General features: G+C 34.7%; 1 protein-coding gene and 1 long non-coding RNA gene across 4 annotated transcripts in view; one reads left to right on the top strand and one right to left on the bottom strand.

Moving 5' to 3' along the window:
- LOC120426000 (juvenile hormone esterase-like) overlaps positions 1 to 24285 on the bottom strand; it is a 53420-nt gene extending 29135 nt beyond the window's left edge. Inside the window, exons 1-2 of one of the 2 annotated variants that reach the window (XM_039590659.2) lie at positions 24129 to 24285; positions 12765 to 13030 (exon numbers count right to left, since the gene is read on the bottom strand). In XM_039590659.2, the coding sequence (XP_039446593.1) occupies positions 12765 to 12935 (171 nt within the window). In that variant the 5' untranslated portion in view covers positions 12936 to 13030; positions 24129 to 24285. The remainder of the gene's footprint in view (positions 1 to 12764; positions 13031 to 24128) is intronic. The other variant, XM_039590660.2, reaches the window with a different exon arrangement.
- LOC120426003 (uncharacterized) lies at positions 1642 to 19137 on the top strand. Of its 2 annotated transcripts, none has more exons than XR_005606629.2 (3): positions 1642 to 1780; positions 1844 to 2034; positions 18706 to 19137. It is a non-coding gene; the product is annotated as an uncharacterized LOC120426003 (long non-coding RNA). The 2 variants fall into 2 exon arrangements; XR_005606628.2 differs by lacking the exon at positions 18706 to 19137 and adding an exon at positions 2092 to 2491.
- Positions 24286 to 25796: the final 1511 nt, after the last annotated feature.

Below are 25796 nucleotides of genomic sequence, written 5' to 3' on the forward strand. Positions count from 1 at the left end.
ATCGCAGCCAAACTCAACCCGGATGCTGCTCATGGGCAAAAACAGCAACACCGTTGCCTGCTAAACCGCGCCAATGACTTCCGCTCAACTGTGCCGCATCTGCCTTTCAGCCGGACCCAATCGTGGATGTCGTTCAGACTGATGTGCTTCAGCCGCGTGTTGGTCAACTGGCCAAAGTCGATCCGGGTGAGCCGTTCCGCGTGATGCACCGAAAAAATCTCCACCGAGGGCATCCTCCTCTTCCGCTAGTCTAACCGTAACGGTCAGGGACGTCAGATTTCGACCAAATTGGCACAGCTCATTCCTAGTAGCACCGCATCCGTCGCCTCAATTCCACAATACCACGTTGAAACTGCGTCAGCGCATCAAACAGCCCGAGCAGCGAGTCCTGGGGGCCGCCCCGAGCTGGTCAAAAAGCTTTAAATTGGGACAGATTTGACCTACCTGGCGATTCGCGAAGCTGGGTCAGCTGAGGAAATACAAAAGTTCTACGATGCGCACGCACGACAATCGAACCCGGGCCAACTCAGGCAGCGCCCAAATCAAGAAAAACTCCGTCGTCGAACGATTTTTTTACGCGATAAATATAAACAAACTTTGACAAACATTTCAATGCCAGTGATGCCAGTTCCGCAAACATAAATTGAACAGCGCAAGCACCACAAACACCGTTTACCCAAAAATGGTGCGGAGAGTAATTATTATTAGTTTACATCTTTACTTTTATTAAGTTATCAACTTAGTTAATAAGTCTAAGTGTTAAGTGTCTTATTAGTTTTTTATTTACATAAAAGTTCATGTAATCGAGATATGACGACGATTTGTTTCATAATCTATACAGACTTTTTCAAGAAGAGATGCAGACTCTCATTTGAAAAAATGTGGCAACCGGGCGATACGCATGCTGCGCGACTCTCGCGCGTAAGCAAAAAAATCCGGCCTTTGAGGTTATGCAAAAATCACCCTTTTTTGTAGCTACAAAAAAACTTTTTCGTGTCATAACTTTATAAGTACTTCACTAAACAGAATAAAATTTAATAGGGTCTTGGGGGACCCCAAAACAAACAGAATAAGGCGGATCCGGCCAAAATCGGTTCAGCCAGTTCTGAGATAATCGTGTGGAAAAAAAATCATGTCTACACACATCCCCACAGACATTTGTAGAGAATTTGATTCTGAGTCGATAGGTATACGTGAAGGTATATCTAGGAGGTGTATTTAAGAAGTTCATTTTTCGAGTGATTTTATAGCCTTGCCTCAGTGAGGTGAGGAAGGCAAAAAGCATTTTATATTTGCGTTTTATAAAAAAATCTTTTCCCAAGCTTTTTACTAGAGTCTGACAGCTTTTAGCGACTCGACTCAACTATGCAAACTGAATAATAAAAAGAAACATGGAAAAAATAGATTGTCCTGACAATTTAAAAATAAATTTGTAAAAAGGAACAACAACAAAAACATTATTGATTGAACAACTTTTCCACAACGCAAAACAATTGTTAATTTTAAATGAAAATAAAAAAAAAAACATGATTAGATTTACTCAATTTTGAGTACTTTTTGTAGGAGTTCAATTTCAATTTTATAGGCATGCCAAGTTTTTCGTGCAATGGAACTCTGACAAAAAAATATTTGTTTGTTTTGCTTTCTAAACTGTCAACTGTTCAGAATATTTCGTTCTGCATTTTATTGGCTGTTTTTACCATTTTATGTTAGACTTTCAAAAAGTGTCGAGTAAATTTTCTCAAATTGACTGTGATTTTTGGCATTATATGTAACATTGGTTTGTATTTTTTTTTAAATAAGTTACCTGTATTGCATAACAATAACTGGGAATCTTACGCAGGAAACTGATACAAACTGTTGAAGTTGAGAACGCTCGTTCGCAATGGCAAAGCAAACTACCATCTACAAAAATTTCGACGACCCGCTTCCTAGTAGAGCAGGATCAGCAGCTAACGGGCAACATCCTGGATCCCGGCGCTAAGCCACAAGCAAGTGCACTTCAGCTTCCGGAACCCATTTCAAAATAGAATGGTAAATACACCAAATATTTTTGTCAGGCTTTATTTTTGAACTTACCTTTTGAAACAGGCAGATGCAAAATCGTTTTCTGGAGACTTCTGGTTTTGTGCTGACAAAGCTAATGCAGCAACATCCTTATCAATGCTTTAAAAAGATTGGAACCATATTTGTTGCAAAACAATGTAGATTTGCCAATGTCGAAGTGTAAACAAAGAGTCTATCCCTTTCATGTAAGTAAGTTGACTCTTTGTTAACACTTTAACATTGACCCTATTAGATTGTTTTCTTCCGATTTTCTCCCGTTCTCCGTTCTCCGGGCACCGGTTTGTTGAACACCGACCAAAAATGTCCCCACCATCGATAAATATTGCCAATTTTACGATGACAGTGGTCCGCCGGAAAGACACTTACATTTCCGAGCAACCGAACTGACCCGCGGCTGCACAAAATTGTTTTGATTTTGCTTGCTGTCAATCACAACAGCAGGCAAAAAAATTTGGATTTTACACTCTTTTAGCATTTACATTGAACGATTTTAAATGTTTTTCACAGTTTACATGTTTTTCATCCTTTCAAATTTGGTTGTTTTCGTGAACATTTTTGTCATTTACACGAGATTTACCAATTACGTGCAATCTCATTTTACATGACGAGTGTTTGAGTGGCATTCAACCATTTACATCAGATTTCAAATTTACATGAAGCGAGTTTACGTTTAAAACAAAGTTTCCGTGTCGTGTAATTTTACAATTTTTTTTCTGTGTACCCTATTTAGCCATTTTTGGGGTGTTTTTCTCGAATATCTTCTACTGCCGTAGTTTGCCGCACTTCTAAAGTATCTTTTTTTGCCTTTCTTACTAAAGAAAGGTATAGGTTTTACTTTAAGGCAGGACGTTATTTCCATCTTCGTAAATATGTCGATTCAGCATGAATTTTAATCGGAAAAATCGACAAAAAAAATCACACTGCATCGATTTTCGACGCTCTATCGATTCACCTTGACAGAACTCGTCTATCTCCAACCCTCGAATTTTGAGAAAATAAATTCCGTGGAGGTCGAGTGATGTTCGTATGTGGTAAAATTTTGTGTCGCGCCGTTCTCAGCTCCCATATATCCGATTTCGATTCTTCTTAATGCAGATGAAAGCTAGTGTGCTGAACCTGGGCGAGTTGCCGCGCAAATTTCGAAATATCCATCTGTTTTCGGATGCGTGTGTATTTTCAACAAAATACACAGTTTTCAAATGAAAATATGGTCAAATTTTTTCATTTTCATATCTTTTATTTATCTCAAAAATTGCATTTTTTGAGCCCTACAACCTCCCAAATTTTCATCCAGATTCATAATATGGTTCTGGAGTTAGAGCCGTTTGATTGACCTACCATAAGAAAAAAAATCCCTAAAAAAAGGTAAAAGCCCACCTGGTGACCTTCGCCAACACTTTTCATTTCCGATTTTATCCGAAATTTCTTTCTACATTCATAGTACAGACCATGAGTGAGCATCTGAAACAAATTCGACATCAATCGGCAATCCCGATCAATTTTTAGAACGATTTACTTTTTGCCTTTCTTACTAAAGAAAGGTATAGGTTTTACTTTAAGGCAGGACGTCATTTCCATCTTCGTAAATATGTCGATTCAGCATGAATTTTAATCGGAAAAATCGTCAAAAAATCACACTGCATCGATTTTTGACGCTTCGTCGCCAAGTCGACAAGTTGTCAAGTTGAGCTTCGAATACTGGCGCGAGAATGCTGGCGCATATATTTTGTGGCTCGACTTATACTCGTTTTGTAGTAGCTTGTCTACCGATGTTTCCTTCATTATGTAAGATATCGTAGCTTTTCAGTTTCTTTTGCCCTGTCCGTTTTTGCATAACTGTCCAATGTTTATGCAAAAGATTGGTGCGCTGGAAGTGGGGACGCGAAGTCGTGATTATTCAGGTTTTTTTTTGTGCTTTTGTGTCGCTATTCGTATGGGGTGAGTGATTGTGTTAATCGAATAATAGCATCATTGGTGCGCTAAGAGTGGGGACGCGAAGTCGTGATTATTCAGGTTAATTTTTTTTATGTGCTTTTGTGTCGCTGTTCGTATGGGGTGAGTGATTGTGTTTATTGAATAATAGTATCATTGGTGCGCTGGAAGTGGGGACGCGAAGTCGTGATTATTCAGGTTTTTTTTGTGCTTTTGTGTCGCTATTCGTATGGGGTGAGTGATTGTGTTAATCGAATAATAGCATCATTGGTGCGCTAAGAGTGGGGACGCGAAGTCGTGATTATTCAGGTTAATTTTTTTTATGTGCTTTTGTGTCGCTGTTCGTATGGGGTGAGTGATTGTGGTAATCGAATAATAGCATCATTGGTGCGCTGGAAGTGGTGACGCGAAATCGTGATTATTCAGGTTTTTTTTTATGTGCTTTTGTGTCGCTATTCGTATGGGGTGAGTGATTGTGTTAATCGAATAATAGCATCATTGGTGCGCTGGAAGTGGGGACGCGAAGTCGTGATTATTCAGGTTTTTTTTTTGTGCTTTTGTGTCGCTATTCGTATGGGGTGAGTGATTGTGTTAATCGAATAATAGCATCATTGGTGCGCTAGAAGTGGGGACGCGAAGTCGTGATTATTCAGATTATTTTTTTAATGTGCTTTTGTGTCGATGTTCGTAGAGTGCATAATTGGCAAAGGAAGCGCGTGGTCGTAAAAAATATTCGGAGTGAAAAGTGATTTTTTTTTTGTGCCTTTTGTTTCGCATTTTTGTCGTGAATTGTGTGCTGCGAGGAGAAGATTACCCTCTGAAAATGCAGCGTCATCAGTGCATAATTGGCAAAGGGAGCGCGTGGTCGTAAAAAATATTCGGAGTGAAAAGTGATATTTTTGTGATTTTCAAAGCCCTTCCTATATCATCGTTGATCAGAAGGCACGGCGTCGGGTGGATTGTGTTTAAATTTTTCGAATAAGGTTTTAGTTTGTTTGCGGTGAAAAAGCCGTTTCTATATAAAGATTGAAAGACGCACTGACAATTTGGATCGTCGAGTTAATAGTGGAGCAAAATAACTGTGTGTGAGTGATTTTATGTGTTAACCAGAAAGACCTTCCCATAGCATCGTTGCTCGGAAGGCTCACCGACGGGTCTATTATGAAAGTCCTCCCCATAGCGTCGTAGCTCGGGAGGCATCAAAAAGCCAATACCTTATCCTACTAACCCAAAAAAAATATTAATCACGTGATGCTTGAAGGAGATGCTGTGGATTCAACGGTCTCAAGCGGTATCAACAAGTATATAGCGAAAAACTATGTGCTTGATGAGTCTGCAACTTCAACTATCGGACTAACATTCCTCCCTTTCGTTGAACTGCAGGCTTCTTGGGAGGGCGCCGGTATTGACTAATAAAGTAGGGATCTTCAGAGGTTAAACAGTGAACGGATGGTTGGCTCCCACTGATCATTTTTGATTCATTGTTTAACTTCAGCTGATCTGTCAATAACGGAGTAGCAGCTCATTGGCAGTCAACCATGCTCATGCTCATGCTCATGCTCAACTGTCCAATGTTTATGCAAAAACCTTTGTGACATAGGACATTCATCCGGCTACAATCATTTCGTTTCCCGTGCGCTCCTAAAATCGCCCTAAATGTAGACTTATTTTTTCGTGATTTCGTAAGTTTATTTAACAGGGTTCATTGGATTCCAATCCAGTTTTTTAAGCGAAGATGGCGTTACGAATGGTGCACGCCCGAAATGTCAAATTCGCGCAGTGGTACCAACATTAGAAAAAAAGTTTGGCTGTCATGCCATGGCACACTTTTTTGTAATGTTGGTACCACTGCGTGATTTTGACATTTCGGGCGTTCACCATTCGTAGCGCCATCTTCGCTTAAAAATCTGGATAGGAGCTTTCTAAGCTTTTCATCGTTTATATCGTTTTCAAAGTGTTCAATGCTGGCGACTCCAATTGCTTTCTTCCTAAGGTTCTCGCGATTGAGTGTGTAGTGGTGCGGTTGTTAAAAATAGCTTTCTCTGACTCTGTCACTCTCGTAGAAGCTGAATGGCTAGCTTCCCTGCACCGTGCGGCACACGCGGTTCACTTGTACCTCGGTTTTGCTTGTCTTGGTGCGCTGGTACGATGAACCAAAACACCAACACAGTCACACAAAAGGGCTCGTACCGAAACTAGAAAACCAAAACCGCGGTGTGCGTTGTTGGGAAGCTTGCTATGATCGCGTTTGTCATAAACGCTTGTTTGATTAGAAACGTACAAACATATTGTACGATTAAAAATATTCTTTTGGTGAAAATTGCGTTTTTTATTTCTTTTGGAAATCATATCATTCATAATACTCATAATATCATCATAATTTTTTCAATTCGGTTTTATTTGTGAATAATCAAGTTACAATGAGTTCATTTAGGTACGCAACAGAGTTTTGGTGTTCCTTTCAGCTGTGTTTTACATCGTAATTCAATCGAAAAATTATTACTAATAACTATGGAATAGACAAGAGTAAGAAAAAGTTTTCAAAAAACTTACAGAAAAATATCATCATAATACTTTGTTTTCATCATAAGACTTTCTTTTGTGCTGACGTTATAAATAAACAAAGTCGATGTTATTAATTGAAAGAAGTTCTACCATTGTTATATTCTTTAGTAAGAAAGGCTCTTTCTCACCCCAGGTGGGATTAAATCCCCAATCGATCCCACGCGATTTTTTGTATGAAATAACTTTTTTATAACTTTGGGAAACCACGGCAATTCAAGATATTAAAATAAACACATAAAATGGGTTACATGAAGAAAACGGGCCTTTCGTTTCCTCATGATTTCCTTCATAAAATAATATACGTTCAAACTGTAGGAAATAATGTCATTTCAAGATCTTGATGAAAAACACATTAAAAGGGGTTAAATGGGGCAAAATAGGCCCTTGGCGTCATTTGCCACCAATGAGAGTGTCACCTATCGATTTTTAATGATTTTTTAAATATTATACTTTCAAAGGGGAAAAACAACGGCAATTAAAGATATTGACGAAAAACACATAAAATAGGGTAACTGGGGAAAAATGGGTCCTTGCTGTCATTTGCCGCCAATGAAAATGTCACAAATCGATACCTCGCGATTTTCTACATAAAATAACATACTTTAAAACTGTAGGAAACTACAGCAATTCAAGATATTAAAGAAAAACACATAAAAGGGGGTAAATGGGGAAAAATGGGCCCTTGCCGTCTTTTGCCGTTATTGAGAGTGTCACCAATCGATTTCTCGTGATTTTTAACATAAGAAAAGATACTTTAGAAGTGCGGCAAACTACGGCAGTAGAAGATATTCGAGAAAAAACACGCTAAAAATGGCTAAATGGGGTAAAATGGACCACTTCCCGTCATTTGCCGCTAATGAGAGTACCACCAATCGATTCCTCGTAATTTTTTACATTAAAAATGATACTTTCGATAGGCCGAAACTGACGGCGTCAAAAGATCCGTTTTTTTACCCGTTTTTGCCCACTGTGAAGGGGTTGAATTCCGTTCGAGCAAAAACAAATCGCGATAAATAGTAATAATCAAATTAAAAACCAAACAACTGGTGACCACCACTAACGCCGGCAAGTGCCTTAAAGTAGTGATCGTAAAAACGTTGCCTGGGGAAAACATATCGAGTGCAATTTATGAATTAACTCTGCAAGCTGCAAAGAACGGTGCTGGCTGGCAAACGATCCGTGTTAGTGGCCATGGCAGTGAACGGGGTCTACTTCTTTTACTTCCTATAACGTTCGAAAAAAAAGAATAACCAGGGGGTATGCATAATGTATCGTTCAATTGAAGCACCAGAAACAAATTTAGGGGTCGTGCATAAACCACGTGGCCTTTTTTTGGAGCATTTTTGACCCCCCCCTCCCCCCTCATGGTTTTTCGTGGTTTCATGCCAAACCCCCCCCCCCCCCTATATGACCACGTGGCTTTTTCCTCCCAGGCGAAAAATCTAAAAAAAAACAAAATTAGTTTAGATTTCAAAAATGTTTATCCACAAATTATATGCTGTCAGTGGGGGTGACTTTGGGTCAAAAAACGATATTACTGTTGTTATTTTAACCACAATAAAACCAAATTATATCGAAATAAACAATGTTGGGGAAAGTTCTTAAATGATTTACCAACATTTTCCCAGAAGTTGAGTATAATCACACCGTTCATAAATGCAAATCGTTTTAAAATTTAGCCAATCTCACCCCTTAGAGGGGGTGACATTGGTTCAAAAAGAAAACATTTTAATTTGTGTATGTGCTGTAAAACCATTTAAACTAATTTAATAATATAAAAAACAGAGCCCGAGACGCCATTTGATTTTGCTGGGACCAATTTTTCGAAAAAATGCCAAACTTTGAAGGTCTGTACCGAGCTCCAGGGTGCTCCAAATTTCAATGTTATATACATCAAAAGATGTGCAAGGATCTGGCCTACACGCCAATGATGTTGAAAATAAACGCTTCAGTGGCCAAAATGCCTCAAAAAGTGACATTTTTGAAAAAATCTTTTTATACGGGTTAAATCCCATTTAAAATTGAAGGGCGGAGCGCCAGCTCCTGTTACGTCCAATCAAGCTCATATTTTGGATTTGGGCTTAGTATGTCCACCGGAACAAACCCTTGAATGCCCGCCAAAAAGTCATTTTTGTTACATCCTAATAATCAGCATTCATGATTTAATTAAAATGCGCTTTTAAATATTTTCATTAAATCAAAATTATTAAATAAAAAAAAAGTTTTGTTTCAGGAAAAAATATTTTTATATTATTTTAAGGAAATTATCTAATTATGAAAGCTTATATTTATGTTAATATTAATTTTATTCCTAACATTCATAAAAATCCAATCTAAAGCTACTTTTCTTTTTAATTAAGCATGATTGATTCCAATGATTCAGTGTGTCAAAAAAAGTCGAGTTGTGTAATTTATTTCTGCAACTATTCTTAAAAAGGTACCTAAAAATTGCTATAAATTGAAAACAGTGCACTTTATGAAAATTTCACTGTAATTCGATTTTACATCGAAAAATAAAGTTGAAATTTTTTTGCGATGAATATTTCGATTTTTTAAATCAGTATTGATTTAAAAATAAATAACTCAAACAAAGATTTTTTGCCCGTTCAGGAAATTTCTGAAAAGTTGACAAAATTAAAAAAATACAAAAACCTGTTTTAGTGACAAAATGTGAAACTAAAAATCAGCAAAATAAATAACCATTTATCATTTTTTTCAGTGTAGTCCATATCCATACCTACAACTTTGCCGAAGACACTTAATCGATCAAAAAATTCCTTCAAAAGATACAGATTTTTGAATTTTCATATTTCAATTTGTATGGAAAACTATATGGACAAACTAATGATGCAAAATGGCTTCTTTGAGCATACCGAAGGCACCAAAAAAGTTTCAGACGGATTAAAAAACTCAAAAATTAAAATTAAAGAATAAAGACCAATTTTGTAGAGAATTGCTCGGCTGTACAAACAAAAGTCATGTGAAAATAATCGAAAAAATCGATCGCGCTTAAAACCATTCTTTTAATCATGGACCGCCAAATTGTTTAAGTCTTACTCTTACTTTAAATTGAATTTGCTGTCGACTACGTGTTTTGATAAATTTAAAAAAAGATTGAGCTTAAATTTGGAATTGATTTTACAATATATTTTTAGTTGTTTAAATAGGCTATCTGAATGATTAGGAAATTATCTACGATTTAAGATTTTTGATCCAACTTTTGGTTGCTGAGATATTACCTCAAAATATATACAAAAAAATAATTAAATATAAGTTATTTTTTCAATCTTTTCAATATCTTTGAAATTATTAACACTGGGACGCCCAACGTATGTCCAATATACACGGATGCCCAAGTCTCCCTAAAACGTTGGAACGGTAACTTCAACTCGCAGGTTTTCGGGCTTGTCTCCGCGGAATTTCGGGCGATTTTTTTTTACAAGAGCAAACAACAGTTGGAACGACATTTTTGATCGCAAAAATTACAGATTTGATCAAATCGAGCTATGCAAAGTTTTAAGATCATCTAGACATCCTTATAATTCACTCAAAAAAAATTGTCCCGGTTGGTTGAGTAATGCCAGAGAACCAACGAGTTGAAAAAACCGTTCCATCTTTTTAAGGAGTTTTATTTATGTTGATCTTTAACGGCATTGTATTGAAATTTATTTCACATATTGATATCGGCATTTGAAAATTATGTAATTCAAATTATTTTAATGTGTCTATATATTTGAGTGGTTTTATTTGAGGTATGAAGTTGAAGTTATAGGACACTTTCCCAGCTTAACCTCTAATACTCAAATTTTTTTTCGAAATTTTTTATTTTTCCCGTGTTCAGGAAGTTGTTTTGAGCAACTTTTGTTCTACAAAAAACTTTACTTCTATTGTTTTATGTTTTGCTTGTTTAATTTTAAGTATTTTAGTTTGCATTTATCTTGTTTAGTTTATGTTTGTTTTTGGTAGTATTTGGCCTATTCTACCACCTCCTATCATTATCATTACATTTTGCCTATCTAAATTTTTCTTGTTTTTACAGTCACTTTTTCATTTTTTGCTTGTTTTTCACATTTTCTGCTACAAAATAGCACCATTTTCATTAAAATTGTAACAAAAATGCGTAGAGGCATGTCTGGGACACTAGAAAAATCATAGCATACTTCTTTTTACTTGAAATATAGGAAAAGTTAGTAAAAAAACACAGCCAAAGTTGACCCCCAAAATAATGACATATCAAAAAACATTGGCAAAGTTACATAAAACAAGTAAAACTTCCAACCTATAAATTTCCTAAAATTTTAAGAGTTCTTCTTTCCAATGTTTTTTAAAGATCAAAAATTGGTTAAAAATGGATGTTTGGCGATTTTTTAAATCGAATCCCGTCTAAAGGCGGGGTTGGGTTGTGGAGGGTTAAAGAAAAACAAATATTTTCAGGAAAGTGCACCTTTGGCCCCTTTTTTTTTAATCTTTAAATTAATTAAGAAAAAAAAACAATGTTTGCTTGAAGTTTGTTTTTTTTTTTTCTAAAAATCTAAAATGTTTGCCCATGTTTCTCTTTGGCTCAAGAGATGGTCCCTATTAACATAAAAAAAAACAAAAAAAATACCTACAACTTTGACGATGGATAGTACTACGTGTATTTTATGAAATGTTATGTAATATAACAATCCGAATTGTGTAACCCATGGAATAAGGAATACCTTTTAGACCAAAATATTCATCCAATTTTTTGGTGAATCTTAAAGTATGTATCGTACGTTTTTTCCGTGACTGGGTATTTTTTAATGTTAGACGTTTCACTTGCAAATAAGGTAGTGAAACTGGAACTGCGCGATAATCCTGAAATTGGGGTTTTTAGTTTCTTTTTACATAAAAAAAAATATGAGAGAGGAGAGACATGTGAGAGGAGAGACAAGATATCTTGAGTTTGTTTTAAGTGTCAAAAGGAAATCTTTCGATAAAGATTCTTCGATCACTTATAGGACCAATAATCACCGTAGCTAAGATCTAAGATTTTGAAAATATATTTCTACATCTACTTTCAATGCAAATTTGCAAGCACATTTTTAGCTACAAGATACCATCAACATAAAAAAGAAATTTTGTTTGCATTTTGGTATGCATTTTTAAAGTATATTAACTTTGGATACTGTCACTTTATTTTTTAAGCTTTTTAAGCTTTTAATCTTTTGTAAGAAGGAATTACATGAGTATTAAAAAGTGTTCATTCAATAACAGGCTCAAAGTATTGATATGAATCTGCTGATATACATAATTTAATATTGAATTGGAAAATATTGTGACATTGAAATATAAGCAATAATTCTAAACACAATAGTTGTATGATTTTAAAGTGTAACAAAAAATGTATGCATATAAGTAAACATAATGCGCGTATTTTTTTGTATAGAAAAGATTTTTTTTAAAGGCCACGTGGTCAGCCGTCGACCCCCCCCCCTCCCCCCCATGGCTTTTCATGGTTTTTTTCGGTCGGATTTTGGACCCCCTCCCCCCCCCTAAGGAGACCACGTGGTTTATGCACGACCCCTTAGAGGAGTTTACAAAATCAGACGAACCGGCTTATATCATTGTAATCGTGCTAGCTTGCCGCACGATCATTCTGGGTTAAATTTATGAAATCAACTGTAAAAAATCCGTGTAATGTTGACACTCTTCATATGAAATGTATTTTCGATCATTTTTTGCAATGGATTACAGGATGCAGTAATTTTGGAATAGAAAACAATTAATAATTCCCGTGATCTATTCGTCTTACTTTTAAACAACTCAAAACTAGATTTTTTTATTCGTTCCAAACACGCTCCAAAGATTGCATTTCTTGATTTGCATGTGATACAGTCGATAATAGAAATTAAAGTTTCGAAAGATCAATATTTCTATACAACACCTTGAATCTTCCATCGAAAAAAAATAAAATGCAAATGATAGTCCCTTCACTAGAGACAAACCACACAACACATTTTTACACTAATCAGTTGTTTGGCGCAATCCAAAGACCCGATTGCCACTGAGATAGCGTTCATCAGCATGCAAACAAACAAAAGACCTCAACGCCTTACTCTGGGAGTCGCTGCGCAGACGACGAACCTTGGCGATTGCATGCGCGAAGATGATAAAATTTGGCTTGTCCCAAGAGTCAAGACTTCCAAGAGGCGTGATAGATTTAACGACAAACTTACCTTCAACTTGTTGGACAGCTGGCCGGCACTGGCCAGGGCATCGCCGAACGTGGACGGTGGCAGTGCGTAGCTCGAGTGGGCAGCCCCAACCGACAGCAGTGACAGTATTAGCAGCTTCATCATTATGGAGAGTTTTTCACCCCTAAAGCTGCATACCGTTCTGCCGAACATGGGCCAGTTAGACACAACCAAAAAAAAAAAAAAATACTCGTGTTTGCGACACTTTTTTTTCTAGAGAACTCTGCCGCTGATTGATGGTCAGATATCTGAGAAAGGGGCGAAGCAAGAAATGGTTGAACGAAAGAAACCTCAGCGAAGAAATTGGCTAAACCGTTTTTTGCTTGTGTTTTTGCTTCTTCTTGCTGACACGAGAGCTTTTCACTTTTCTTTGGTTTTTTTTCATTTTGGTTCAGCTATGTTTTCCTATACTTTTGATCCGTGTTTGCTTTTCACTTGTTTTCTTAATTATATTATTTACTTTTCCAACTAGACAAGTTGCAATATAAGTTATTTTTCTTGTAACCAGCATTTCCACAGTATAATTTAGTTTCTAAAATACTATGTCAAATCAGTTTTTATATGGTTATAATAACCGTTTTCCGATTTTTCAGTATAAAAAAAATTATTCAGCAAGAATCGTAAATTTATCGAATGAGTTGGATAAATATGCCGAATGCATACAACATTTTTTGCAATTGGGTCCTAAAATGAAGCTTGGATTGCTGATATCTCGGATTCGTTTTCAAAAAGACGTAAAAGCCGTTGGTAAACAAAGCCCTTTTTGCATCGGTATTCGACGTACTTATGAAAAACCAATTTCAAAAAGGCTTGAGATTGTTCATCAACACGTCCTTCAATTGGGTACTAAAGCCCTATGTCAATTTTTATGTACAACGGTAAAAAACACGATTAAAAACCATTTCTGATCACTTTTTTTCATTTTAATGCAGATTTTTTTTTTGACGAGACAACATTTTTTCGATGGATCAACTATGGTCCGTTTGGAACGAGCTGTCAAGTAGGAGCTTTTCTGTCAAGCAGGACCGCGAGGTTAATTTTTCAAAATTGATTTAAAAATCCATTTTAAACTCTTTGTGGTCGTACAAAGGGTCATTGTACTCAGAAATATAAGCTTTATCGCTGTAAACAATAATATCAGCAATCTAAGCTTCATTTTAGGACCCAATTGCCCTAATCTTAAACCAAATGAAATGTTGTTTCAATTTGAAGAAAAATATTATTGTTTACAGCGATAAAGCTTATTTTTCTGAGTACAATTCTCGGGTGAGTTTTCAAAAAGCCGTAAGAGCCACCGTGACCTCTGACACTAATTTTCGTTTTTCTCGAAAATAAAACAAAATTTCATTTATTTTAAGCACTTGAAGGACGTGTAAATGAACAATCTCGAGCATTTTTGATATCGGTTTTTCGTAAGTAGGTCGAATACCGACGCAAAAAGGAATTTGTTTACCAATGGCTCTTACGGTTTTTTGAAAACTAATCCGTAATTATTACCCTTTATACGACCACAAAGAGTTTAAAATGGATTTTTAGATCAATTGTGAAAAATTAACCTCGCGGTCCTTTTTGACAGAAAAAGTCCTACTTGACAGCTCTTTCCAAGGGGACCATAGTTGATCCATTGAAAAAATGTTGTCTTGTCAACTTTTTTTTTGCGTTAAAATAACAAAAAGTGATCAGAAATGGTTTTTAAGCGCGTTTTAATCGATGTATATAAAAAATTACTTAGGGCTTTAAAAAAAGGACCCTATTCTGAAAAACACACTTGTTTGGTCATGTGAAAAACACAAACAGTTAAAAAAATGCCAAAAAGTATTACTTTAAAATACCAGTGCTAAAAAGTTTCCAGCACCCAAATGAGAGCTACAATGAACTTGTCAGGACTGTTATTTTTGGTGATGTTAAGTCAGAGGTGCCCAACCTTTTAGACCTCCGGGCCAGATTTGACTTTTCAGAAGCAGTGGTGGGCCGTAAAACATGTTTGTCTAAGCTAATCTAACCGCAGCCAGTCCGATGAAAGCATGCTGGAAAGTCTTGTGATTAGATACGCTCCAAGCTCCTTTCTTGTCATTATTAATTATTGCAGTACATCCGAGAACAACCGAAAATGTAATAAAATCGGCCAGCCCTACTGCGTTGTGTTTACCCTAGTGAGGATTCTCAAAACGATTCTGAAAACAATGAAATACCCTTTTAAACTGACCATAAAAAATATTAATCTTGGCAATTATTTTTGAACTCAAAGTTTAAAGTTTGAACATAACATTTAAAAAAATAAAAATTCAGCATAAAATTGCAAAAAAAAAATTGGATTTTACTTTGTTTACGAAAAAAAAACACAAATATTCAGAAAATTGTATTGATGTATATTTTGAATGGTTTTCAGATTACAGCTCTTCAATTATTTAAAATTTTTAAGTCTTTTTTTAAAGTGTTTTTCTGCTCTATTTCTTTTAATTTTTATCTATTAAAAAAAAGTTACAATGGTTTTTATTTTTTCCTGATACATCGTATTTTAAATTTTATTTACTTTTTCCTTAGAAACCAACAATAATTTTTTTTTAATTTTAATTTATAAAAAGACAAAAGCAAACATTATTCAGCAATTTTCAAACACTGTCGTGGGCCAGATAAAATTAATAAGTGAATAACTAGAAAAATACCCAGCAAAAAAAGTAAAAAAGGCCTGGATGTAAATTATCAAATTTATCAATTTATCAATATTTTGATCCTCACTTTAGGATTATAGTTATATTATTTAGGAAATAATTTGTTCAAAATATTTTGTAATTAAAACAATTTCACACGTTTCAATGTGAGTGAAACTAGTAAATATCGTCAAAACTTTTATCAACCATTTTTAGAAATATCAAAAAAACGTTCAAGTTTGGCTTAGGTAGAATTCTGTAATAGCTGCAAAAATAAAAGTTTTCTTTATTAAAAGCCCTTTTATGAACTGACCCTCAAACTTACATTGTACTTCCTTAGGGATTCGAACTCATTACAGTTAGATAACGAATCTGATTGACTATCAACTGATTCAGACAGACAAAATGTGGAAATCTGAGAATCAAGTTTGCAGCAAATATTTTACAAAGCTTTCGTCGATCAACCCACCCCTCCACCATTATTAAAAAATTGGCTCGAAAACCAGGAGCAAAAATATATTTTCAAAAAATTTAACAAAATGAAATTTAAGTGCATTTAGCTGAAATTAATTAAATATGCATTCCTTTGCATTTAAAATCATTTGAGCATGTTTGGGTTTATTAAAAATAATTTGAATTTTTGTAAATTTTCGATGAAATAAATAAATGCTTTTTTTTTTGAAAATAATGATTGCAGGTTAACTATACGGAAGCTTAAATCATTTTCCAAAAGTTTTGCCTTTCTTACTAAAGAAAGGTATAGGTTTTACTTTAAGGCTGGACGTCATTTTCATCTTCGTAAATATGTCGATTCAGCATGAATTTTTATCGGAAAAATCGCCAAAAAATCACACTGCATCGATTTTTTTTCATTGAAATTCTGGATCTCAACGATTTTTCATTAGCCACACTTAACTTATAGATGAATTGTTCAACATGTAATGTCACCACCATTTTCGAAATATATATATATATATATATATATATTTTTTTTTTTGAGAACACAAGTACATTAAGCTAAAAACTTTTTTTTAAATACCAGAAACAACAAAATCAACAATACCGATAGAAACCAGTTATTTTGTGGTTTCTATTATTTTGAATACACATTTTTTTTTAAATAACAGAAATGTAATCTTTTACATTAAAATAACGAAATTTTTTTTTTAACAACCTTTTTTGTAAATTTGGCCCGCAAGCTCATTTGAGCTTTAAATTTGGCCCGGCCTCCAAAAACTTTGAGCACCCCTGCACTATATTGTGAAAATCTATGTAATATTATACCCTGAAATATGCAGCCCATATATACGTTTATCCTTTCCAGTCTGCATCGGTATGACAGCCGAGTGGGCTAAGGCGCCAGTCTTTACTGTTGGTGCTGGGTTTGAATCCCTTAGATTGCATTTTTTGTTTGTGTTCAAAAAAATTTTACATTCAGTGTGTAATATCAATACCATTTTTCACAAAGGTGATGTGCATGCTTTTGCATGCGATTTATCATCGAATTCTTTGGTGTGTAAAATTTAAAAAAAAGTTTAAATTAATTCTAGTTATTATTCAACTAAGATTTATTTGTGAAGAATCAAGTTAAAATTTGTTCATCAGTGCAAAATTTTATCCATTATAAATGTGTTTCTTGAGGTGGTTCTTTTTGTTTCAAAATCTGGTTGGTTTGGCTTGAAATATAAAATTATCAGAACCGAAATATAATGTTTTGTACCGTTACAGGAAAAAAAAATTCAAAATGTTGTAAAGTTACAGAGAAAAAGCACTGAAAAACCATTTGTTGATCTTCAAATTGTTTTCTATTGGTGTTGATTTGTATAGAATTTAATGCGCTTTCCATTAAGTGTCATGAAAAAACATAATTTAGAATCAGACTAATTTAAAGATACCAGAGCCACTTTGGTGAACTATCTTGAAAAAATGTAAATCAAGTTTTTAAAAAAATACCTATTTGCAATGATTTAAATGCAATAAAAATAGATATTTTTTTAGAAAACGTGTTTTTTTTTTTTCAATGATTTAAAACATAAATTAAAAAGCATGATTGTTAAATAATTTGTTCTTTTTTGAATGATCCAAGCGAAAAAAAAATCTATTTGATTTACAATGCAAAAAGACGTTAAAAATATTCTTCTTTAAGTCTCCAATCTACAATATTAAAAAAAATATATTTAAAAAATACGAGATGTGAAACCCAAAACAAAAGATAATATTTTCCAACTTTTATTTGCTGTAAAAAAATGTTGTGTCATTTTCTCTGATTCGATGATTATTGGGCATTGCTAATGGGGGAAAAAAACAGAGCGGATTCGTTAATTCGAACGAAACTGCATTCGAATCAGCGAATCCGAATTCACCAATGGAGCACTTCCATCGAGCAGTTTTTGCTTATTTCTGCAATGTATTCCTTATGGGAGAACTGTCATTTCTACCACTCGAATCCGGTGCTCCATTAGTGGACATTCCAAGTAACGAAAATGGAATCAACGAATCCACTTAGTAACAGCATTTACTTATCCATAAACAAATAATAAAGCAGAACTTAAGAACACAAACAAACAAATAATTATTACACAATGATGGACCATAAAGTAGAACTTTTTGGTATGCCTTGAAATTTATAAGGAGTCAATATTATGATAGTATCCCACTGAGCGAACTGTCAAACTGGTCGTAAATTTGCCAAATTGATTCCAGCAGTGAAAGTTACAAAACGTACAAGGGTGTTATTATTGAATTTAACTTCGTTAAGCCCAATGTCAAATTTGGTCCACGACAAGTCAAGTCAGTGTCATTCAGTCATGCACACGAACACACTTCCTCACGCAAAAATGCACGCCTCATGGTTTTGGGGTAAAATTTGAACTTGAGCACGGAACACCACAATAAACGCTACAAAAGACTTAAAATCTTTTGTGCGGTTGTTGGACTAAGTCGCTCTTCAAGAACATGAATAGGCAGCTTTTCCAGTCGTACCGCCGCCGGTAGACTAAGAGTCGGTTAGGCGGTGCCCTTTGAATGATTTATGCTGCTGAAAATTAATGCCCAAGGATGAACTTGTGTTTTTTTAATTGAAAAGTTTACACCTACAAAAATAAGTTAACAAAACAATCAATTCTAAATCAAGTAAACGTGTTCAGCTGAATAACTCAAATTTGAACGCAAAAGAAATAAGAAAAAAAGCAAATAATCTTCTTCACAAATTAACTCTTCGCTCGAAACCACACTATCAACATCTTCTTTTCATTAACGTTTACAACCCGCAGCCACAGACTGATTCATCGTGATGTTTTGACACCCGCACCGACAACGACGACGCGACGTATAGCCCAAGAGAGACAACCACTGACTGCACTGACTGGAAACCTTGAATTGACGAAGCCGGCCTGTGGTGGTGGCATTGAAAATATTAAATTTGAATCACTTTTTTTTGCGTAATTTGCTGTAAGCGATCGGATGTACTGAGAGCACTTGCTGTTGTAATTGAAAGTGTGTTAAAATATGATTTTAGGGTTTTTTTTAAATTTCAAGTTGATTAAGGCCACGCTAAACAGAATGCTTTTTAAGCAAATTTTTCAGTTTTGCATTCAGACTTATATTGTTTTTGCTTTTTATTATTTTTATTCTTGTTGTCTGTTATGATTCTTAGTTCTGTTCTAGTATTAAAAAAAATCATTATTAAATTGTAAGCCAAAACATAAATTTTCTTTATACATCAAACTGGGGTGTATCGGACCTAAAGTCTAAATTTTTTATTATGAATACTTCATTTTACTTTACTAATCCACTTATAGATGGTAGCTGAGTTCACAGTAACTCTTTTGACAGTGTACCGAAGCTTCAAAAGAAACATTCAAGTATTCATCTTCCAATTTATATTAAGATCTCGATGTCTTCTCCGACAAATTTTAAGTGACAATATTTCTTGGAAGTTTTGTCAAATCTTCAAAGTTTACTGCACATCGAACAGGTGTATCTACCATTATTTACCCAAAAAAATATTTTTTTCTTTTAAAATAACAAAATTTGGCTTTCAAAAGCTATGCAAATTCACCTAAGCACTTAAAACTGTGAAACCTCTTTGGAAAGATCCTTAAAAACTCTGTTATTGTTTGGATACTAAAACTATCGATTTTTACTTCTAAGATTGAAAACAAAGAGTTAAATTTGTAAAAACACTGTACGGTTTTTTTTTATAGATGGGCGAAATTTTCTTATTTTTCCATGTATTACTCAAACATGATTTTAATATTGTTATTCAATCTTTAAATGGCCGTTTTCCAAAAAAAATCAGCTAGGCCAATGGATATTTTATTTGTAGTTTACTCTCACCTTTAAATTTTTCTCAAAACATAGCGGAAAAACAAGATAATTATTGCATAAAAATTTAATTTTCATTGAAAAAAAACTTGTGAAAACCATTAGGGGAAGGTGGGGGAAGTGTAACAAGCTAAGGAAATGCTCGTTGAAATTCATTGAAAACTTAAATAAATCAGTCGGATTTTTTGATAATCATCTAATTCCAGGTCTTGACTAAGACTTCGATAGAATAGGTTTCTAAAAATTCCATTTTTTTACAATAAAAAATTAATTGTAAAATTATTGATTTTTCGTGCGTTCTACTCAGACGTGCATCCGCTCTAACTCCTCTTTTAGAAGAACTTGTTTGGCATTTGGCGTAGATGATTCCCAGCATGTTGTGCCAGTGTTTAAAGTACACTAATTACGCTAATCTTTAAGGCTCCCGAAGACCCTGAGAGGCTATATTATAAACCAAGTGAGATATAGATAGATGAGATATATAGAGCTAATGAGAACAGTCACATGAAAATATACCTGGTGTCGGTTTTTCCAATGAACCAATGTTTTCTACACATTATTCATGCTAAAAACAAGACGTTTTTGACTGCCAACAAGCACAACATTACTTTAAACTTAAATGCCAACCAGAACAAGCTGAGTGCCTTTAAGAAGAGCTCTTAGTGCCGATGCATGTCTGGTTCTACTCAACTAGTGGGGCAAGACGAACAATACATGGAACAATATGTTAATTTGCTAACAATTGAACTGTTATCACTTAGACACATCCGATTAGAATGTATTTGCAACGTTTCTTTCATTTTTAGATCAAATAACAATATTTTACTAATATTTAGATCGTTTTGACGAAAAAATAAATTTCTTAGATGATAAAAAGTAAATTTTCATTACATTACTATATTTTGTACAGACAATTTGTTTTAACAATTGCTAATCAGTTTTTAAAGTACTTTTATGTATTTATTTCGCAATAAAATATGTTGCTGCAGCAATTCGTAATTTTGTCCATACCTAAAATCCATATGGTACACTTGCCCCATCTGAACAAGATTTTTGAAAAGCTTTCAAAAAAAATAACCAAAAGTTAAATCATACATTATAATAGGTGCAAGTCATTGGTATGGACACTAATGATCTAGGAAAAATGGCATTTTGATAAAATGAACTTAAAAACGAGTCTTATTTTGGGCTTTCCAAATGTTATAAGAAAACCAAGGATTTGAAAAAAACACCATTCAACCTTGTGTCTCGTGGCGTTTACGTCGTTTTGGCGGTTATGTGGTAGTAGAATTAACTAATTGCATTGCTAGTAACAATTCCTCATATTGGAAATTGTAAGAATAACGATCTTACGAGCGATTGTTCCTCTTGCCCCATATGGTCGTCTTGCCCCACTTTCCCCTATCCATCCAGAAGCTGTCTTTATCGTTTGGTTTCGTTTGAAAACCTACTGGTTTAGTGAAAATCTTCTCTGTTTGTTGGATCAGCTTCGCTAGAATTAGCAATGTTTATTTGCTGGACCAGGAAGAGCTGCAGGATTCCAAAATCAGCCAGGGAATTTATCTGCGACATCGCAGAATGACACTCTCGCCGCAGTTCTTCGTCACCCGTAAAAATGAAAAACCTCTTCTAACCTATCGAAACTTGAAAACACACACAATTTTCCAGCAAAAAATGTCAAAAACTAGACAAAATAAAACATATACTACTGATTATAAAACAGCTCATAAGGCTTTCTAGTCAGAAATTTACCAACACATTCAAAGTATGTTTACATTACAGCTGGACGTTTGTTTGCATCAGGTTTCCTATCTCTTTCTAGCAATTTTTTTTTGTCAGGCGACTTCTAGCTGGTTTTTTTGACTGGCCGCCCGATATGTCAGCAAACATACTTCGCAGGGCTGTGACAGCTCGAGCTCGGTCTTTGTTTGCATCAGGGCACTGTGACGAGAAGTTCGTCATTTTTGGGTTAAATTATATTTTTTTCACTGGGCCTAGAAAGCCTTATTTATCAGTAAGAAAAAAGGCATGCTTGTGCTTGAACAGCCTCCTACCTTGTAGATGTAAACAAAGTGGGATCATTCGAAAATCAAGTTACGCATTCTCTCTATCGAGAAGTTAAAAGTGAGAGTGTGTGCAACATGGAGTTAAACTTTCTGTGCTGTTTCTGTGAAGGTACCCATGGCGAAAAGTTTAACTCCATGTTCCACGCACACACTCTTACTTTTAATTTCTCGATTCATTACCCAGATAAATACCAAACAGTAAAAGTACAAGTATGAACAGATTTTTTAAAAATGTTTAAACTTAAAAAAATTAACAATTTTAGAATTTAATTTTACTTGAAAACGGTAAGAAAGCTTAAAATAGCTGTTAAAGTTGAGGAGTTTCTTTTTTGCTCCAAATTTGACATGATACAAACCTAACACATTTTTAAAAAGGGAATAAGGAAACTTCCCATAACTCTATCTGACAACGCTGCCACCAACGGCACCCACCATGTCAGTTTGAAGATATCTGTTAGTAACGTTACCGCCCTCAGACGGGCTTCTATCTATTTCCATTTTTTTTTTTATCTCGATTAGTTGGAAAGTAAAACTGTTATTTTTCAAAAGAAATAGTGTGTTTGGTGATTGTTAACAAAACAAAATATTTTGTGAGGCCTACTATGGCTGTGTTTTTTTTACTATCATCCACTTTAGTTTATGAGAAAATAAGTATGCAGTGATTTTTTTTATCTCAAGCTTTGTCTAATCGCTTTTTGTTGCAATTTAGAAGCTATTTTAAGATAAAAAAGAACAACACACACACAGCGACTAGAAAATATGAATAAGAAAAACTTTATTTAAATTGTTAGCAAGGCCAAAACACGCGACTCGTCAATGGTTAATAATAAATTTGAAACTTGCGATTTGGTTTTAAGGAGATAAGCATTTCTTGAATCAAATCATCTCGGTTTTTTAAAAGAAACAGATAAACAAAATGTAAGAAATTCATTATTTGCTGCTGGTATTGAATAATAACCTTTTGGGAGAAACCACCATAAATTTATGGCAAAAACTTGGTTCATGCGTTAACTTTTGAAAAATTTACAACTCTTATGTTTTGCTTCTCTAATCAATACGAAAGTTTTTCGTTCTAAACTTTAACTTTAACTCATCCAGAATCAATAAAAAAATCATAAATTAAACATAAATCATGTATGTTGCCACTTCTACAATTAAATTGGGTCCTAAAATGAAGCATAGATTGCTGATATTATTGTTTACAGCGATAAAGCTAATTTTTCTGAGTACAATGTCCCTTTGTACGACCGCAAAGAGTTTAAAATGGATTTTTAAATCAATTTTGAAAAATTAACCTCGCGGTCCTTCTTGACAGAAAAGCTCCTACTTGACAGCTCATTCCAAGGGGACCATAGTTGATCCATCGAAAAAATGTTGTCTTGCCAATTTTATTTTTTTTTGCATTAAAATGAAAAAAAGTGATCAAAAATGTTTTTTTATCGTGTTTTTTACCGTTGTATATAAAAATTGACATAGGGGTTTAGTACCCAATTGCAACCAAAATCAGCTTAATGGAAAAACTGGCCTCCGTTTCTTAAATTTGACCATCTTTCAATTCATGTTTAGGGTGCAACAGTACAAAATCAACCATCGAAATATCGATTTAGGCAATTCCAGCACCTTTTATTTCTCTCTCTCCTTCACAACGCTTCAAAGGCAAACTTTACTAAACGAAATTAACACTGGCTCCACTAGCTCTTGCCTGCATCCACTCAAAATCCGTTCATTTTTCGCGCCATTTCTTCGCCGCAAATCTTCGCTTTTCGACTTGCTCATTCTCTCACTCTCACTCTCGTGCAGCAATTTAGTTTTCGACTTCGACCACACTCTTTCTTCGCTTCTTGTACTTTGCTTGTTTACTTCTGTTTACTTGTTCGTTTTTTGCTTTTTTTTTTTCTTGAACACACTATTACTTAATCCTGGCCCGGCTCTGACTCTGTTATTAACACAGTTTTCCGTCTGTTCTTCGTCTCCGTTGCCATTTGCTTTGCTAAAATTTCCTTCTTCTCGTCTTCTTCTTCTTCGAAGTTTTGTCTGCCTCTTTAGTCACACTTTTGGGTAGTACACGGACCTGCCAAACGCTTCAAATTTGGCAATCTTGCTGACCACTAATTCGGTCTCACGATTTGGAACCCCAAAAAAAGCGTTTTCAGTTTTGTTCGTCATCTTCAAAAGTTCACGCTCCAAATTGAATGCTATTATGAAAGACTTCTTCCTCGTTTAACTTCCTTTTCTACGAAAACTAATGAAAAGCAATATTTTGAAATCATTTCCAAAAAAAAAATCACTTCTGCTCAAATTACCCAATTCAACACTCCGAAACGCCGAAACTCCGAAGAACCGAACTTTGCAACAACAACAAAAAACCACGACCGTCCCAGCTGACTGCTGGCGAGTAACTGACGGAAAGTTGTCTCGATGCACGAGTTTAGTATATACAACACATCAAGCACGGAGTAGCATAGTATACTACTACTCAGCTCAGCAGAACTGACCGGCAAGGCAAGCTGGCTTATGTTTGACGGCGCAACTCTCGGGGCGTTAAGATTTGGCGCAAAACCGGCCACGTGCGTGCATGGCGTGTGAAGTTTGAGGCTTGCAATGCAGTGAGAGAAAAATGTTGGAGTTTTGCTCTGCGAGAGCGCGTTTGGACCGACTCAATTTGGATAAATAAGTATTTGCGGAATGAGGAACAAGCTTTGGTTGCGCTAGAACGCGTTTGTGACACAAATCTGAAATTAAAGTGGAATTAATGTTTATATTAAATTAAAGGCCAAAACAATATTTTTTCCTTGGTTCCGAATTGAGTCGAAGGAGAGGAAGTTAACATACTATATTTCCAATGTCAAAATAAAAATAGTCAATAGTTAAGAAAATTCAAACAGCAATTTCGAATTCAAACAATAGAACGTATTTCTCTGAAAAAAAAAATCGAGGCGCTTTTGTATTTGTCCTTGCTGTTTTCGTACGTGAGTGCTATACAAATAAGAAATTAATTTTACAAAAAAAAAATAAACAATATACTGCATAAGTAGCAAAAAAAAACCTTCAAAATTTTAATCGAAATATAAGTCTAATAAACTGAAAACCGTTTGAAATGCATTTTCCTGCGTTGATAATCCGACAAACTTATGGGAAATTGCACGAGCTTTCCGATAAATTCGAAAATATTTTCGAGACTGAAAAATCAAGTCCGTCATATAGAAATTGCAAAAAACCACCACAAAACCTAATTTTTCAACATTTTTATTTTTTAAACCGCTATATCTTCACGAGGATTGGACATAGGACAATGGTCAATATAGAGACTCTTATGTAAAATTGTCTCGAGAATCGATTCCCACTACACTCAAACCCCTGTATCGGTTTTGAAAATGTTGACGTTTAGACCACTTTTCTAAAACACAGTTTTAGTCAATGATTTTTGTATTTTCTTAGAATGGTTTGCTCCTGCATTTTTCGTGAGTCTTTTTGTAACATCTTAGGCTATTTACTCAAAAAAATGAACGAAAAAAAAATCGTGACATCACCTTAAAATTTAACTTTTAAACTTAAAAATTGAAAAATCTCTTAAAAGTGACGTGTATGTTTCTTTCAGTGTATTTTTTTCAGAAAGCCCGTCCAATTTCCAAAAAGTTTGTCTTTGACCATTTTTTTATACGATGTAACGGCTTCGAGATACAGTAATTTTTAAATTACAAAATATTTAAATAACTTCTCAAACGAATGCCATTGCAATGGTAAAGTGTCTTTAATAAAACTAATAATAATAATATCATCTCAAATGACATTTTTGAGTGCAATAGAGTTATCTAAGCCCGATCTCACGCACACTAGCTTACCATTTGTTTTTGCTGGCGGGTTCAAATTTTAACCTATAAACCCTTCGTGTACGTACACGCAATACATGCGCACGTAGACAACTCTATAGAGCAGCGATTCTCAACAGGGGTACCGGGCCTACTTGATTT

Source organism: Culex pipiens, chromosome 1 (genome assembly GCF_016801865.2).
Source record: "Culex pipiens pallens isolate TS chromosome 1, TS_CPP_V2, whole genome shotgun sequence".
Taxonomy (NCBI): domain Eukaryota; kingdom Metazoa; phylum Arthropoda; class Insecta; order Diptera; family Culicidae; genus Culex; species Culex pipiens.